This window comes from Cyprinus carpio, chromosome A23 (genome assembly GCF_018340385.1).
Source record: "Cyprinus carpio isolate SPL01 chromosome A23, ASM1834038v1, whole genome shotgun sequence".
NCBI lineage: Eukaryota > Metazoa > Chordata > Actinopteri > Cypriniformes > Cyprinidae > Cyprinus > Cyprinus carpio.
The window spans coordinates 14,284,975-14,298,547 of NC_056594.1; the positions used below are offsets into that span (position 1 = coordinate 14,284,975).

At 37.2% G+C, this 13,573-nt stretch overlaps 1 protein-coding gene across 3 annotated transcripts in view; it reads left to right on the plus strand.

The window, feature by feature from the left end:
* LOC109064087 (rho guanine nucleotide exchange factor 25-like) overlaps positions 1–13,573 on the plus strand; it is a 70,685-nt gene that overhangs the window by 11,651 nt on the left and 45,461 nt on the right. The window contains exon 1 of one of the 3 annotated variants that reach the window (XM_042713279.1): positions 9,072–9,476. The exons of the other annotated variants lie outside the window; for them this stretch is intronic. Within the exon in view, the coding sequence (XP_042569213.1) occupies positions 9,383–9,476 (94 nt within the window). The 5' untranslated portion in view covers positions 9,072–9,382. Of the gene's footprint in view, positions 1–9,071; positions 9,477–13,573 lie in introns of those variants that run through there. 3 annotated transcript variants of the gene reach the window in all.

Consider the following 13,573-nt stretch of genomic DNA (forward strand, 5'->3'; position numbering starts at 1 on the left):
CCACTGTCTCTCCAAAATTCTTCGTCCTAGCTCACTCCAGGCCAAAGTGGGATGTACCTTTCCACCACTGTTTGATTCGGCCTATTGTCCCTGGCTTCCTCGGAGCCAACGGCCCGGGATTTTCGGCCCGCCGAATACCTTGGGCCAAGTGGGACTAGAGGAGTGGTCATGAACAAAGTCTATCCGCGTTAGAGACGGTTGGCACAACTGTTCATTTCCCATGTTTTCATATAAAGCAACTAGCATCAACATTTAACAATTCTAATGGCAAAACTCACTTTCATACACCAGCGAGTGTCTGAATTAACTTACGATTGCAACCCGATGGGAATTCTGATCACCGTATGAGGCAGAAATGTACTATTATATGCGATACTAAAGGCTGCATGCTAACAGTCGCTACAATAAGAACACGCTATGATTATGAAAATACCAGAGACCAAATAACAAATAATACAAATAACATATAATAATAATCATCTACATACTCCATTTAATAAATCTCACACACCCATTTTAACTTGTACATACCCGACTTTGCATATGTCATAAATTTCATATACACTGTGTAACTCATATAACTCTGATTTTCTGTGTGTGAGCTCCATCTGAAAGGATAGCAGTCAAATCTCCTTTTAAAAAAAATTAATATAAATACTCATTCTTTTTAAAGAAATTTGCCGGAAACATACAAGGGTTTATTAGTATTTTTCTGTAGTGTTATATGTTGATGCCTATGGACTTAAGAGCCCTAATGGAGTTGTTTTGTGCAATAATAAATAGAGCTGCTGGGACTGAATAACTTTGTGTTCTCTTTTAATGTGAAATAATGATAAATAGTTTGATTTAACATGCTCACACAAATTAATAAATTACTATAAATTTTATCGTAAATCATATAAAATAGTGATGCTGAAGTCTTAAGTCTTTATGAAAGGAGAAAAAAGGACAAGATGGTGCAATTGTGGTTGGCCAGCCGTCTGTCGCTCTCTCTGTTACGGTTTTTGTTCAGTATTTTCTGTTTCTCTGTCATCGAGACGTGGCCTACAACCTTTGTCTATGATCAACAGTTGTTGCTAGATATTAGGACTTCAGTTACTAACATCGGCAATGATATCAAGAGTGGTTTTCATTTGTACTACTCATCGTTCTGGATGAATATCCTGGAGCACCTGTGCTAGCGGCCTTCAGCTATTCTTCGCAAGAAACGCACAGAAGACGTGGTAAACGAGGAGGTACTGCTTTTAGACTAAAACCCCCAATATATACCTATGCCAGCTGTTCTGCACGGCCTGCGTGGGATGTACCTTTCCACCACTGTTTGATTCGGCCTATTGTCCCTGGCTCCCTCGATGTGCCTATGGTGTGTCTGGTTCCACGGATTCGCCGGGGTGGAGTGCACCCTCAGTTTCTGCACCCGCTAAACAGGGGACCTCCAACAGAGAGTGATCCACCGCTGCTTAGGATGGCATTACTCAACGTGCAGTCTTTGGTAAATAAGACTTTCATTTTACATGACTTTTTTATCTCGCTTAACCTTTAATTACTGAAAATTATGGAAACTTGGATTAAATAAGTCCACTCAATTAACTTTCCCAAAAAAATTTATAATTTTTTAACTCTTCGCGGTCATTCGTGATCCTCTGGTCGTGGGGGGAGGATTGGCCGCAGTTAGCTGCATTATCCCGGCTGTTGTCTATAAGAGTTTCGATTTTCCAAATGTCTCTAATGGACATGGCAAATCCGGTATTGTGTGCTGTTGTTTACCGACCCTCACAGTTTAATAATGCTTTATAATAATAAATAATTTGCAGACTGGGGAATGTAGAAACTATGTATGATCAAATTTTACTGCTTTGTGATTTTAATATTCACATCTGCTGTCCTGGTAAGCCACTATCCAATTTTTTTGTAATCTTTTTGTAAATCTTAATCTTATGGATTCTTGTAGTTTTTCTCAATGGGTGCATAGTCCTACACACATTCATGGTCATATTTGGACCTGGTCTTCTCCCATGGTTTTTCCATTACGGACATGGAGATTGGAGACATTGGTTTCTCTGATCCCAAATTTGTGACTTTCACTACTGCCCTTCCTTGTCGATCAAGTACTACACCTGCTCAGACCCGTTGGGTCAATTATTTTTCTCCTACAGCCTGTGAGGATTTTACTACTGCTTACAAAGCAGTTGATGAATTGTCAGTCACAAGCTCTGATGTTGACACATTTTTTTTTTTTTTTTTTAGAAATACCTGCTTGAACATTGTTAACAACATTGCTCCCTTGAAGAATAAGTGTTCAATTAAAAAACCTGCCCCTCGGTTTAATGACACTATTCGTTCACTCCGATGAAATTGTAGATGAACAGAAAGCAAATGGCATAAGGACAGGTTGCAGGTGTCCTATGACATTTTAAGGGATTCTCTCTTTGTTTTACAGAAAGCTGTTAAGTCTGCTAAATCTAAATTTCTTTCAGAGATTGTCACAAACAATCACCATAGACCAAGAGTTCTATTTTCAACTATAGACACTGTTTTAAACCCTGCTGTTGATGTTTTCCCCAATGTGTCTGATCTCTTATGTAAAAACTTTCAGTTGTTTTTTTTTGTTTGTTGAGAAGACAACAAGGTCAAGACCACAATCATTGTTGACTCCTCATGCTTTTCCTGAAATAACTAGGTGCGCTAAGTTTGATTTAAATTTAATTTCTCTTCAACCCGTAAAGATCATTGATCATCTGAAACCACAAGTATCCTTGACACTTGTTTTTTTAAAGCGTCCTCCTTGACACTTTTTTTTGTGGTGCCATCCCAAAGAGGTAACTACTTTTTCCTGGACTGCGCCCATGGAATGACCTCCCGATCTCAATGGAACAGCTGAGTCTTTACTCATTTTTAAAAAACATCTCAGACCCCTGCACTTAACCAACTAATACTAGTACTTACCTTTTCTTTTTCTTGTCTATCATATTCAAAAAAAAAAAAAAAAAAAAAAAAACCCTGGCTACGTGTTCTGTACTAGACTAATAACTGAGACTTGTCATAGCACTTGTATACCGTTGTTGTTCCTCGTTGATCTGATTGTTTCTATTATTAACATTTTTTTAAATAATATTAATGAACATGTATGCCAGAACCACCAATAAAGCAAATTGTTGATATTATAGGGCCTGATCTCCTGTTTTTTATTAACATGTGTTTGAGTACTGGTAAGGTCCCTGACTGCCTGAACCATGCTTCAGTCACTCCTTTTCTGAAGAAACCAAATCTTGACGTGTCTGTTTAGGTAATTTCAGGCCTATTTCTAATCTTCCTTTTATCTAAAAAATGTTGGAAAATGTTTACTTATACTTATTCAACTACATTCTTTTCTGAATTCAAATTCATTATATGATACTTTCCAGTCAGGTTTCAGAAAACTACACAGTACCGAATCTGCTCTGTTGAAAGTGACCAATGACATTATGCTGGCTACAGATAATGGGAGTGCTGTTGCTCTGGTTCTTTTAGATCCCAGCTCAGCTTTCGATATGGTCTATCATACAATTCTTATTTCCCGACTGTAAAAATCTTGTAGGCATTCAGGGCACTGTTCTAAATTGGTTCCAGTCTTTTTTAACCAACAGGAAGTTCTCTTTATGCTTCGGAAAACATACCTCCTCAGCAGCACATCTCTCCTGTGGTGTTTCCGCAGGGATCTATTCTTGCTCCAACATTGTTCTCTTTATACTTGTTGCCATTGGGTTCCATCTTTTTCAAATATGGAGTATCATTTCATTTATACGCTGATGACACCCAATTGTACATTCCATTTAAATATAATGACTCAAGCTCCATGGAGGTTCTGCTAGCGTGTTTACAGGAAGTGAAATTATGGTTTACACACAATTTTTTGGCCTTAAATGAGAACAAACTGTTTGGTCCGAGTGATTTTTATGACTTTGGTGATCTGGACCACGGCGAATTAAGTCTATGTTACTCCATGTATGAAAAATCTAGGTGTGTTATTTGATTCAGGTCTCAAGTTTGATAAACAAATGAATTCTGTTGTTAAATCAGGTTTTTATCATCTACGACATCTTGCAAAAGTTCAATCTTTTCTCTCTCTAAAGAACTTTGAAATAGTTATCCATGCATTCATTACTTTATGCCTTGATTAGTGCAATTCACATTTTGTTATGGAGCAAACCAATCATCTATTAGGCGTCTTCAAATGGTTTTTATTTTTTTATTTGTGCATCTTGATCTGTATAACCCTTTGGACAACCTTGAGTTGTTTTTTAAATGTGCTTTATGAATAAATAAATAATGAATTAATGGATGGATGAACACTGTATTAAAATTCTTTATTTCATTTGCAACCTAATTTCAAATTTAGCAACTAATTTGAAATTTAACTTCTCGATTCAGTTGTAAAAGGTGCATTTCCCTTGTATTTTGCATGTGCTCATTTTTGTATATATTTTTTGTGAGAGTCCTGGCCAATCTCTTGGCTGGGGTTGGGAGACACACCAGCAAACAAAGTGCAGAGCATACAACACCAGCTCACTGCAGCCAGCTGGCTTTCTGCCAGCTGTCTCTCTGTTCCCACACACTGCTGCCTATTCATGCATACCTTAATTGGAGCTCCTGCTTTTAGAAAGAGAAAGAATGAGAATTCCAGAGGTCGAAACATCCCAATAAAAACAGTATGGTGATGGCATTGCACAGTATGATTTAGAATGGGTTGGAGAAGTAACTTAATTTTCATGTATACATGTTGATGTAAATAAACTTGGGACAGTTGTATTGGTTATTGCATGATTGCATAATTGCATATTTAAGCTTGCTGACCTTGAACCCTCTACTACTAGCATTTTCACTGTTTCCGTCACTATCAAAGCTGTTAGACCTTGAACTATTGTTTGCGTAATTAGCATGCACTGAGAAACACCAGAATCCATCATCATCAACAAGTTGGAGAGGAGTGGGCAAGCAGAGCCAACACTACTTTAAGCTATTTGTATATTCATTTTACATTTCATGTACTTAAATGTGAGTGGACATTGATAAATGTAGTCTTTGGCAAAATGATTTTTGAGCCTCCCATCACAATAATGTACGGCTCATTGGCTTGAGTTTGAGGTAGGACTATCTGTTTGGCCGATTAATTATTGATAGGAAAACCTGTTTGAATATTATATTATCTTCATGTATGAAAGCAATATGTATGAGGATGAGCATGGATGAGTTTGTGTGTTTTAATACAGTATGCGTGTGCTGGGGCAGAATTGTAAATGGGGGCAATGATGTTGGGAGAATGAATAGAAGGGGTGAGGAATGAAAAGATAAAAAAGAGTTGTATGGGTTTTAATACACTATTCATCTTACATTCCTTCTTTGGTTCTTTTACCCTGTTGCCATGGAATTCTAAAATGTATCTGTGCTGATGGATTACAATATTCAAATAACAGACATTATTTATTACAACCTGAAAATTGTTGTAGACTGACTTGTTCAACATAGGAAAATGCCTTTTGGATTTTGAGCATTTTTTTGTAATCTTCACAGAAAAAAAAGCTAATGTAAAAACATGTCTATGGTTAACCGGACATTACCATACTCTACATTCCATGCGATATTACATGAGAAATTAACTATGAAATTTAATGGGACAATACATGTTTTCACAGTTTAAAAATGTGAATTATGTGAGTAGCCACTTACTTTAATAGTAGTTTAAGATATTAATAACATATATTTAATATTAATAAAATATTAATATATGTATTTATATATATTAAATTTAGTAATTTAAGTAAAGTTTTTTTTCTGTATAAATGCATATAATGCAGTAGACCTATATAAATGTAGTTAATGTAACATGGGTAAAGACTTGCCCAGGCACATAGTATACACTCCCTCTACTGATCAGAAATGTTAATGCAATCCATACTGACAGCACAAACATTTAGTGTGAGGCGAGCCTTGTTATTTATCACAAGATCACATGGCTGAGATATAAGTTGAGATATAAGATTTTTTTTTTATTATATAGTAAATACGCTGCATATGTACACTGAATATGTACACTTGGCAATTACATTCTTCATGGTGCAAGTTAAGACAGTTAATGTACTCTGTGTTGGTTTTGAGGGAGATATCTGCCTCGAAAATGATTTGCTTACATGTCTTTAAAGAAACAACATGCTGTACCTCAACTGGAAGAGCAAACACAACAAGTGCTCAGAACAGCTTAACCAAATTTGCACTCCTGTCATGGTTAATTTCCTAAAGTATTGCAAAGAGAGAAAGCAAACTGTTTAGGGAAAGAGGATGGAGAGATTATAGAGAGGAAGAGAGAAAACTTATCTCATGATCATATACAAACATCATGATGCAAACTACTTGTTGTCATAGCCATGCAACTCCCTTTCTCTCACTGCAGTAAGTAGTGTACACTTGAAATGAGAAGGAAGAAAGAGATGACAGTACTGCTTGTTTGATGTGTGGCATTCGTTTTTGCATTTGATGGTGTGTCTTTGAAATGGCCTTTTCAGTTTCAGTGTAATTTGTCTTCCTTTAAACCAAATCAAAATACTGTTTGCTCTGTTTGTAGTTGGATTATAGATTATAAAAGAGAAAATGCAGCTCTCCTTTTCTTGTGAGTAAAATCCTCTGCCATTCACGCCTTGGTCAGACACAGCAGGGTGAAAGGGTTGCTTTTTTCAACATTGCAACCTGGTGGAGGTGTTAAGATGCTGACAGCAATTTTGTGGTAACAAAATTTGAAGTTACAGGAGTGACAGTGATGGGCCCATGATCAGTATGTTTACATTCACATCTATAATGGAGCCACAGCAGGTTTTGAACAGTCAAGCTACATTTTCCATATGTCTGTCAAAGTAAAACAATGCGTTAACAGATATTGAAAGATTAATAATGTATGCCACATCTCTTGTCTTTCAGAGCAAGCGCACAATGCTAGGCCAATGGTAGTCCAGTTAACATGTATAATGCTGAACAAAGCCAATCTACAGTCATATTATCTAGGTCTGGTAGTCTGATCTTGAACTGGTATGTTTGCAGTCTGACTAAATTGTCCAAAAAAATTAATTATTAATTTAATCTGATTGAAACTAAATGGTTAATTAACATGAAAATGCACTTGTCTTACACTTACATGCAAAGCTTTTAGATATTTAGAAGTGCTTGTAATGACAGCTTCAACTGTTCATTATTTTATATACAAAACAGGTTGTTTGACTTCCATGCATTGTGTGGCCATCTCAGTCCTGATGTTCTTATCTTTCAAACAGGGCCTGGTGGGGGAATTGTTTGTTGGCTCCTTTAGTGAATTCTCCATTTTTATTGTCTTTATTGTACTTATATGGAGCCTCTCTGCTTTTTTGCAATAGACACTGTGTAATTGGGCTCTAGAGAGAGACTTAATTCCATCAACACACACACAAACTCAGCAAAATCCCCAGCTGCTCATGTACTTTATAGAGGCCTGCACTCCATTTCCTGCTCCTTTTCGCCATTAGCATCACATTTTAACACACATTTTGCTTACGTGTGCCTTGCCTCTTTATGGAGCATTTCTCAATTGACACCGTTTAAGAAATAGTTCACAGAAAAATGTCAAATTTATCATAATTTATCAATCTTTCTTCTTCTGAACATAATAGGAGTTATTTAGTTAAACAGTTTTGTTGAACATTGACTTACAGTGTATGGACAAACAAAACATTGACATTTCTCAAATTAAAACAGAATTAAATTTTTTGGTGAATATCACTTTAACACAGGGTTATTGTTAACCCTGTGTTATCTTATTTTATATTTCACATTTAGTATACTTTAGAGATTTTACATTGTAAATATGTAAACCCCGGGTTAATGTTTATGTCTTTTGTACATATCTATAAGGTCAATAACAGTAACCAGGTTGTATCCATCTGGCAGTTGTGCTCTTTTCATGAACGTATGTTATGGAAAAGCTACTTTATTTACAAATAACTCAAAAGTAATTTTTTTTATTTATTTATTTTTTTTACATAAATTTTAAATAAATCAACTTGGATGGAAACTATAGCTGCTGATTAGAAAAAAACTGCCTGTTCATCCGTGGAAATGTCACCATGTAGTTTTAACTCTCCTAAAACATACAGAAAAAGTAATAGTGTCTCTTTGTCATTTAAAAATTTGAACTATTCTCTCAGATGCTAAAATTGAACAGTGTGTGAAAGTTTTAGGTACTCAGGCAGTTTAGGATTGGTTGTGTATCACTAAACAGCTCATAATCTTCTAGCGGTCCTAATTATTATAGCTACTAAAAATTGTCCTTTACTACTGGTTAAGTCTGGTAGCAAAAGCCCTTAGGTCAACTTTGCCTCAATAACAATCCCACATATGTTGAAATGTCATTGTAAATCACCAGCACTGCAACAGAACATCCAGTCAGAAGTGACAAGCGCACAGACACACACTCACCACCTTGTATCAAGCCTCCAAGATACATGAACACAGACACATATAACCAAAACCTGTAAACATTACTAGTTGAAACGTGATATCTGCATTCACTACACCCCAACTCTGTGTGTCTTCTCAGGTCTGTAACTTTCAGAACCAATAAAAAGGCAGCTATCTTTATCCCAACACCCTCATATTCTGTAAACCCTGTGTACCGTAAACACAGCACACCCGTACCTCGTCCCAGCAGGTCTGTGAATGCCTCTCTGGGTGGAAGTAGTTGTTGAGATACTCTTTTAGTCCAGTATTCCTGAAATAATTACCACATGCAATCAAGCTCGCAAACAGATTTTTATTTCCCACCTTGCTTATCTTGGATATGACTTGTGAGGGTTCAAATTAGGACCAGCCGTCTGAGATCTTCCAAACTGTTATGTGCTAAAACAGATGGTTATATAGAATGGAGAGCAGAGAGAGAATTATAAGAAGAGTAAACGCAAGATGAAGGGCATTAAAGGGGGAATGGGAGCTGTATCCTGGAATAACCAGCAAGTCTAGCTCCAAACTCCGCCCCCTCACCCCCCTCCTCTTTCTCTCGCTCGCTCTCACTCTTTCTCTCTCTCTGGCAGTCTTACAGTCTGTCATTTGAGCAGACAGTGAGAGCAGGAGGGAGGAAAAACAGGGAGACTGAGTTGTGCTTTTGCCTGCTGTTGACTCGTCTTCACACCAGTACAGTGACAACCCAAGATTGGATATCCGGACGGTGAACAGACTAGTAGGACTTTCGCTCCTCTTGGGATTTGTTTTAAGGCTCTCCCCCACACTTCTTTGGAATTACCACTACAGGGATATCCCCGGCGTGAATGTGTGTGTGATGTGCCATGCCCATGCCTGCTAATCTTGTGGTCAGTGACTGGGGTAGACCATGAAGGGGGGCCATCACCATCGTGGCTGTGCCTGCCACCACTTGTTTCGGAAAGTCCTGACAAAGTGCGGCTGCTGTTATGCCCGGGTCAGAGGTCAGTGACTTTAGCGCTGTCATGGTAGACTTGATAACAAAGAGATGAAAGATAAGAAATCTATGTAGTGAATACAAATATCAGTTTGCTTTGAGTTTGCAGCTTCTTGGTCATGTTTACTTTGTTGCATGCTGTTCTTGGTGTTTTTCTCCCACACTGGTGTTCTGATTTTCTTATATAGACTACGATATTCTTCATAGCTTCTTGCATTTTAAATCTGCTTTGGCAGATGCTCTCCCACCTCTAGTCTCTGAAGTGATTATTGAGTGTCAGTGTATTGCATTGCATGCGTGTGAAGAGGATTCACCTCTTTTTCTTCTGTTCACGCTCAGCTGGAGCAACAGATGTCTGTCACTTATCCTGGTTATGGCTTCCCCTCACACTTTTCATCTCATTCCCCTCAAAGGTGTACATAAGATTATCGAGCAGCGAGAGATCGTGTGTGTGCATGCGCATGCGCATTTATGTGTATGCATTAAATGGAGCGTGTTTACATGTAGGACAGGGTGCCATGTGTTCAGTGAGGGGGGTGGGGGTAGGTGGGTTGTTGCAGCACGTGGGTGGATGAAACACTGGGGGCCGCACAGAGACATTTCTCGTTCTGTTCAACAGTCAGAATTTGACTAAGGACAGTCTCTGTCTCTCTTTCCCATTCTTTTTTGGTTGTCTTTTAGCATTTTTAGCCAGTCATGGAGGTGTCTGTTATGAAAAAATTGTCCTCATTTACTCAACCTTATGTCAGTCCAAACTTTCTCTGTTTTTGTCTATACAGTGAAAGTCAGTGGGATCCATTGTTGTTTTGTAACCCATTGACTTTCATCATATGGACAAAAACAGTTCTTCAAAATATCTTCTCTTGTGTTACACAGAAGAAAGAAGGTCATACAGGTTTGGATTGACATAAAGGTAAGTAAATAATGACACATTTTTCATATTTGAGTGAACTGCTCTTTTAAAGTTGCATTAGTGACTTCAACTTTGAGTAAAATATTATGTGTTAAATGATAGCTACAAGTGAAAATATCTTTTAAATGCATCTATACTATTGGCTCTTTCTATGAGTTTAAATTGAGACACAACTTTAAAGCTTTCTTCATGTGCTCTTTTATCATTGTTTTGACTCTGCAGGGCTCTGGCATAGTTTAGATGCCTCTAGTTTAATCTCCAGTGCTTATGTAATGGATATTCTTCCTCTGAGCCAGAGTATGTGCTTTCTACAGTACCTTCACTTAACTTATCATCTAGGTTAACCTCAGACATCATTCTGAAGTCGTGCCAAACCGTGCGTGCCATGTAAAGGGCTGTGACGTTTCAGAACTGGCTGTTAGTTGTTTTAGAAACTAAAGTCCTGTTCGGTCCTTTTTTTTCATCATGTTTAAATACGTTCTAACCCTAAAAATTAGGGTTTTTTTTTTTAAAGTTTTTTTTTTTAATTATGTACAAATCCAGTCATTAGCCTATTAAATATTTTATTTTACATAGACTGGGTCACCTCATGGGGACCACCATGTTTAGATGACATGACCAGATTATAACCATTAATTTTGTGTTAGAAACGCCACTATTATTGCTCACAGTATCAGTTAATCATGTCTGACTGTGAATAGTGTATTTCTACAGAGTAGAAACCTATTACTTTGCATGATACTAGTAGCAACTATAACTCCAAGATGATTGCCATATCAGTTGAACAAAAATTGCTGACTGCACTTTTAAACACTTATGGAACGAGAATAAAACACTTCTTAAGTGGAAAATGGCAAGGTACTTCCTTTCACCAGCAAAGATGACCGTCTCGAAGTGACATTACCCTGTGGTTATGTGTAACTGATTTCAAATGCTACTCTAAGTCAGCAAATATATTTTTAATGTTGGCCATTAGCATCGAGCTCTCCTCCTTAAATATAAATCACATTAGAAGAAAGCTGTGACTTCCTCCCACCCTCTCCTTCTTTCCCTTTACCAGCCTGTCTCTCCTGCCTTAGAGATTATATGCCTCTTCCTGACACCTAAGCTCTTTTCTTTATGATAGAAGGGAGTATAAATGGCTGGTTTATGTAAGAGCGTTTAATCACGCTTGGATGAGGGATAAATGTTTATTCAGAAGTACACAACCTGAATGTGCCCGGAGCAGGAGGGCTGTCGATGTACTGTTTTCTGCATGGTTAGAGGGGCAGGCATGATTGCTTGTATGGGAAGAGCTATCGGTCTGGTTCAGTGTTACATACATCCCTTTCGAGACCCTACAGATGTCTGAAACACATATCCCATACCGAGAGTGCAATGCATACACTTGCATACACCCTCTTTGTTTTGATGTTTATAGGAAAATCAATCTAGATAATTATCCTCGCATAACAGTTCTTCTTCAGTGGTTTTTCCTTTCAGAGGGTGTAATGGATGGAAAAGTCCGGGACTTGTACTTCTAGGAAGCAACTTTCACAACCTGTTGTATTTTAACTTTGCCACCCCCCTTCAAAAGTGATACTATGGTACCATATGGTAATACTACAGGACTTTGATATATATATATATATATATATATATATATATATATATATATATATATATATATATATATATATATATATATATATATTACGCTTTGTTTTATGCTACCATTTGAAAGTTTAGTGTCAGTAAGATTTTTTTAAAAATTATTTAGAAAAAAGTTTCTTGTGCTCAACAAGGCTACATTTTTAAAAAATCAAAAATACAGTAAAATAGTAATATTGTGAAATATTATTACAGTTTACTGTAACAATTTTCTATTTTAATATTCTATTTTAATTCATTTTAATATATTCACTGTCACTTTTGATAAATTTAATGCATGCTTTATGTCTTTTTTTACACATTTCTTTGTAGTTGCTTTATATGGCATTGTTAGGTTGTCCTAAGTGGTTTTTAGTACATTGCTATGAGTTTGCAAGTGTATTCTGAGCGATTGCTTGACAAATTTTCTTGCTCAAAAAAGTCTGGTCCCTATATATCTTGATTCAATGTAAAATTATGGCATTTTTTTCAACCACTTTAGTGTCATTCATGCACAAAAAGTAAGCTTGATTTTTGAACATTTTATGCATCAGTATTAGAAAAAACTCTTCCACTTCCATCCACTTCCAAAACCCACTTCCATCAATTCCCCAGTGGTGTAGCCGTCTTTCCAAAGACCAGCAGAATGCAATCACAGCTTTTTTAGCCAAACCATCATTCTGGTAATTGCACAGCAGTGAAAGCCGTTTCTTTTCCACACTGCAGCTGCAGATGGCTATTATTTACAAGCCCAGCAGGAATCTACCATATGATGTCTCTTCTCTCCATCCTAATAAGCACCAAGTTACATGACAATCATCTTTTCAGACACTATTAAGGTGACCATGACTATGTAGCTGAGACAGTTCCCCACTGATATCTGAATGAAAATACTTGGTTGCAAAGAAGGGTGTCTGCATGGGTGTGTATGTATCATTCATAGACCCACTTAGAGAATCAATAAACTTGGAACAGAAATCTTGGATGTAATGGCACCATGCATTGACTTTATGAAATAAAGCATCAGCAAAGCTTACAGCTGATAAAGCACATTTCAAAGTAATTGCTATTAGCATCACACTGAACTTGCAGCTAGAAAGACAATAATGTTATGAGTTAGAAAATAAGAGAAAGAAAATAGGGAGGAAGTAAAGGACGGATGCAAACAGTCCGAAGAGACATAACTCAAGAATTGTGTCTGAGCCGAGCTAAGAGTTTGTGTTGTGTTTTGAAACTTACTTGGCTCTGACAGAAACAGGAAACTGAGTTTTACCTCAGGAAAAAACACATCTTTGCTTAAAATGAGCTGGACAAAGGAGCTTGTTGTAGATTTTTGCAGAGGCATGTAAAACTTCTTAACCCATCTGCTTTAGACGGCTGGTGAAGAAAGATGCTTTAATGATGCCCGGGTATGAGCATGTGCTTCTCATCATGGTAGTGATTAAGAGGGAGACAGTACCACTCTGCTGTAAGTCACAACATCTGCTGCTATATTGCGTTTCTACCACTGCAAAGCCCTCTACACCTCCAGTGGTATGTCGGAAACCCACAGGTTATCTTGC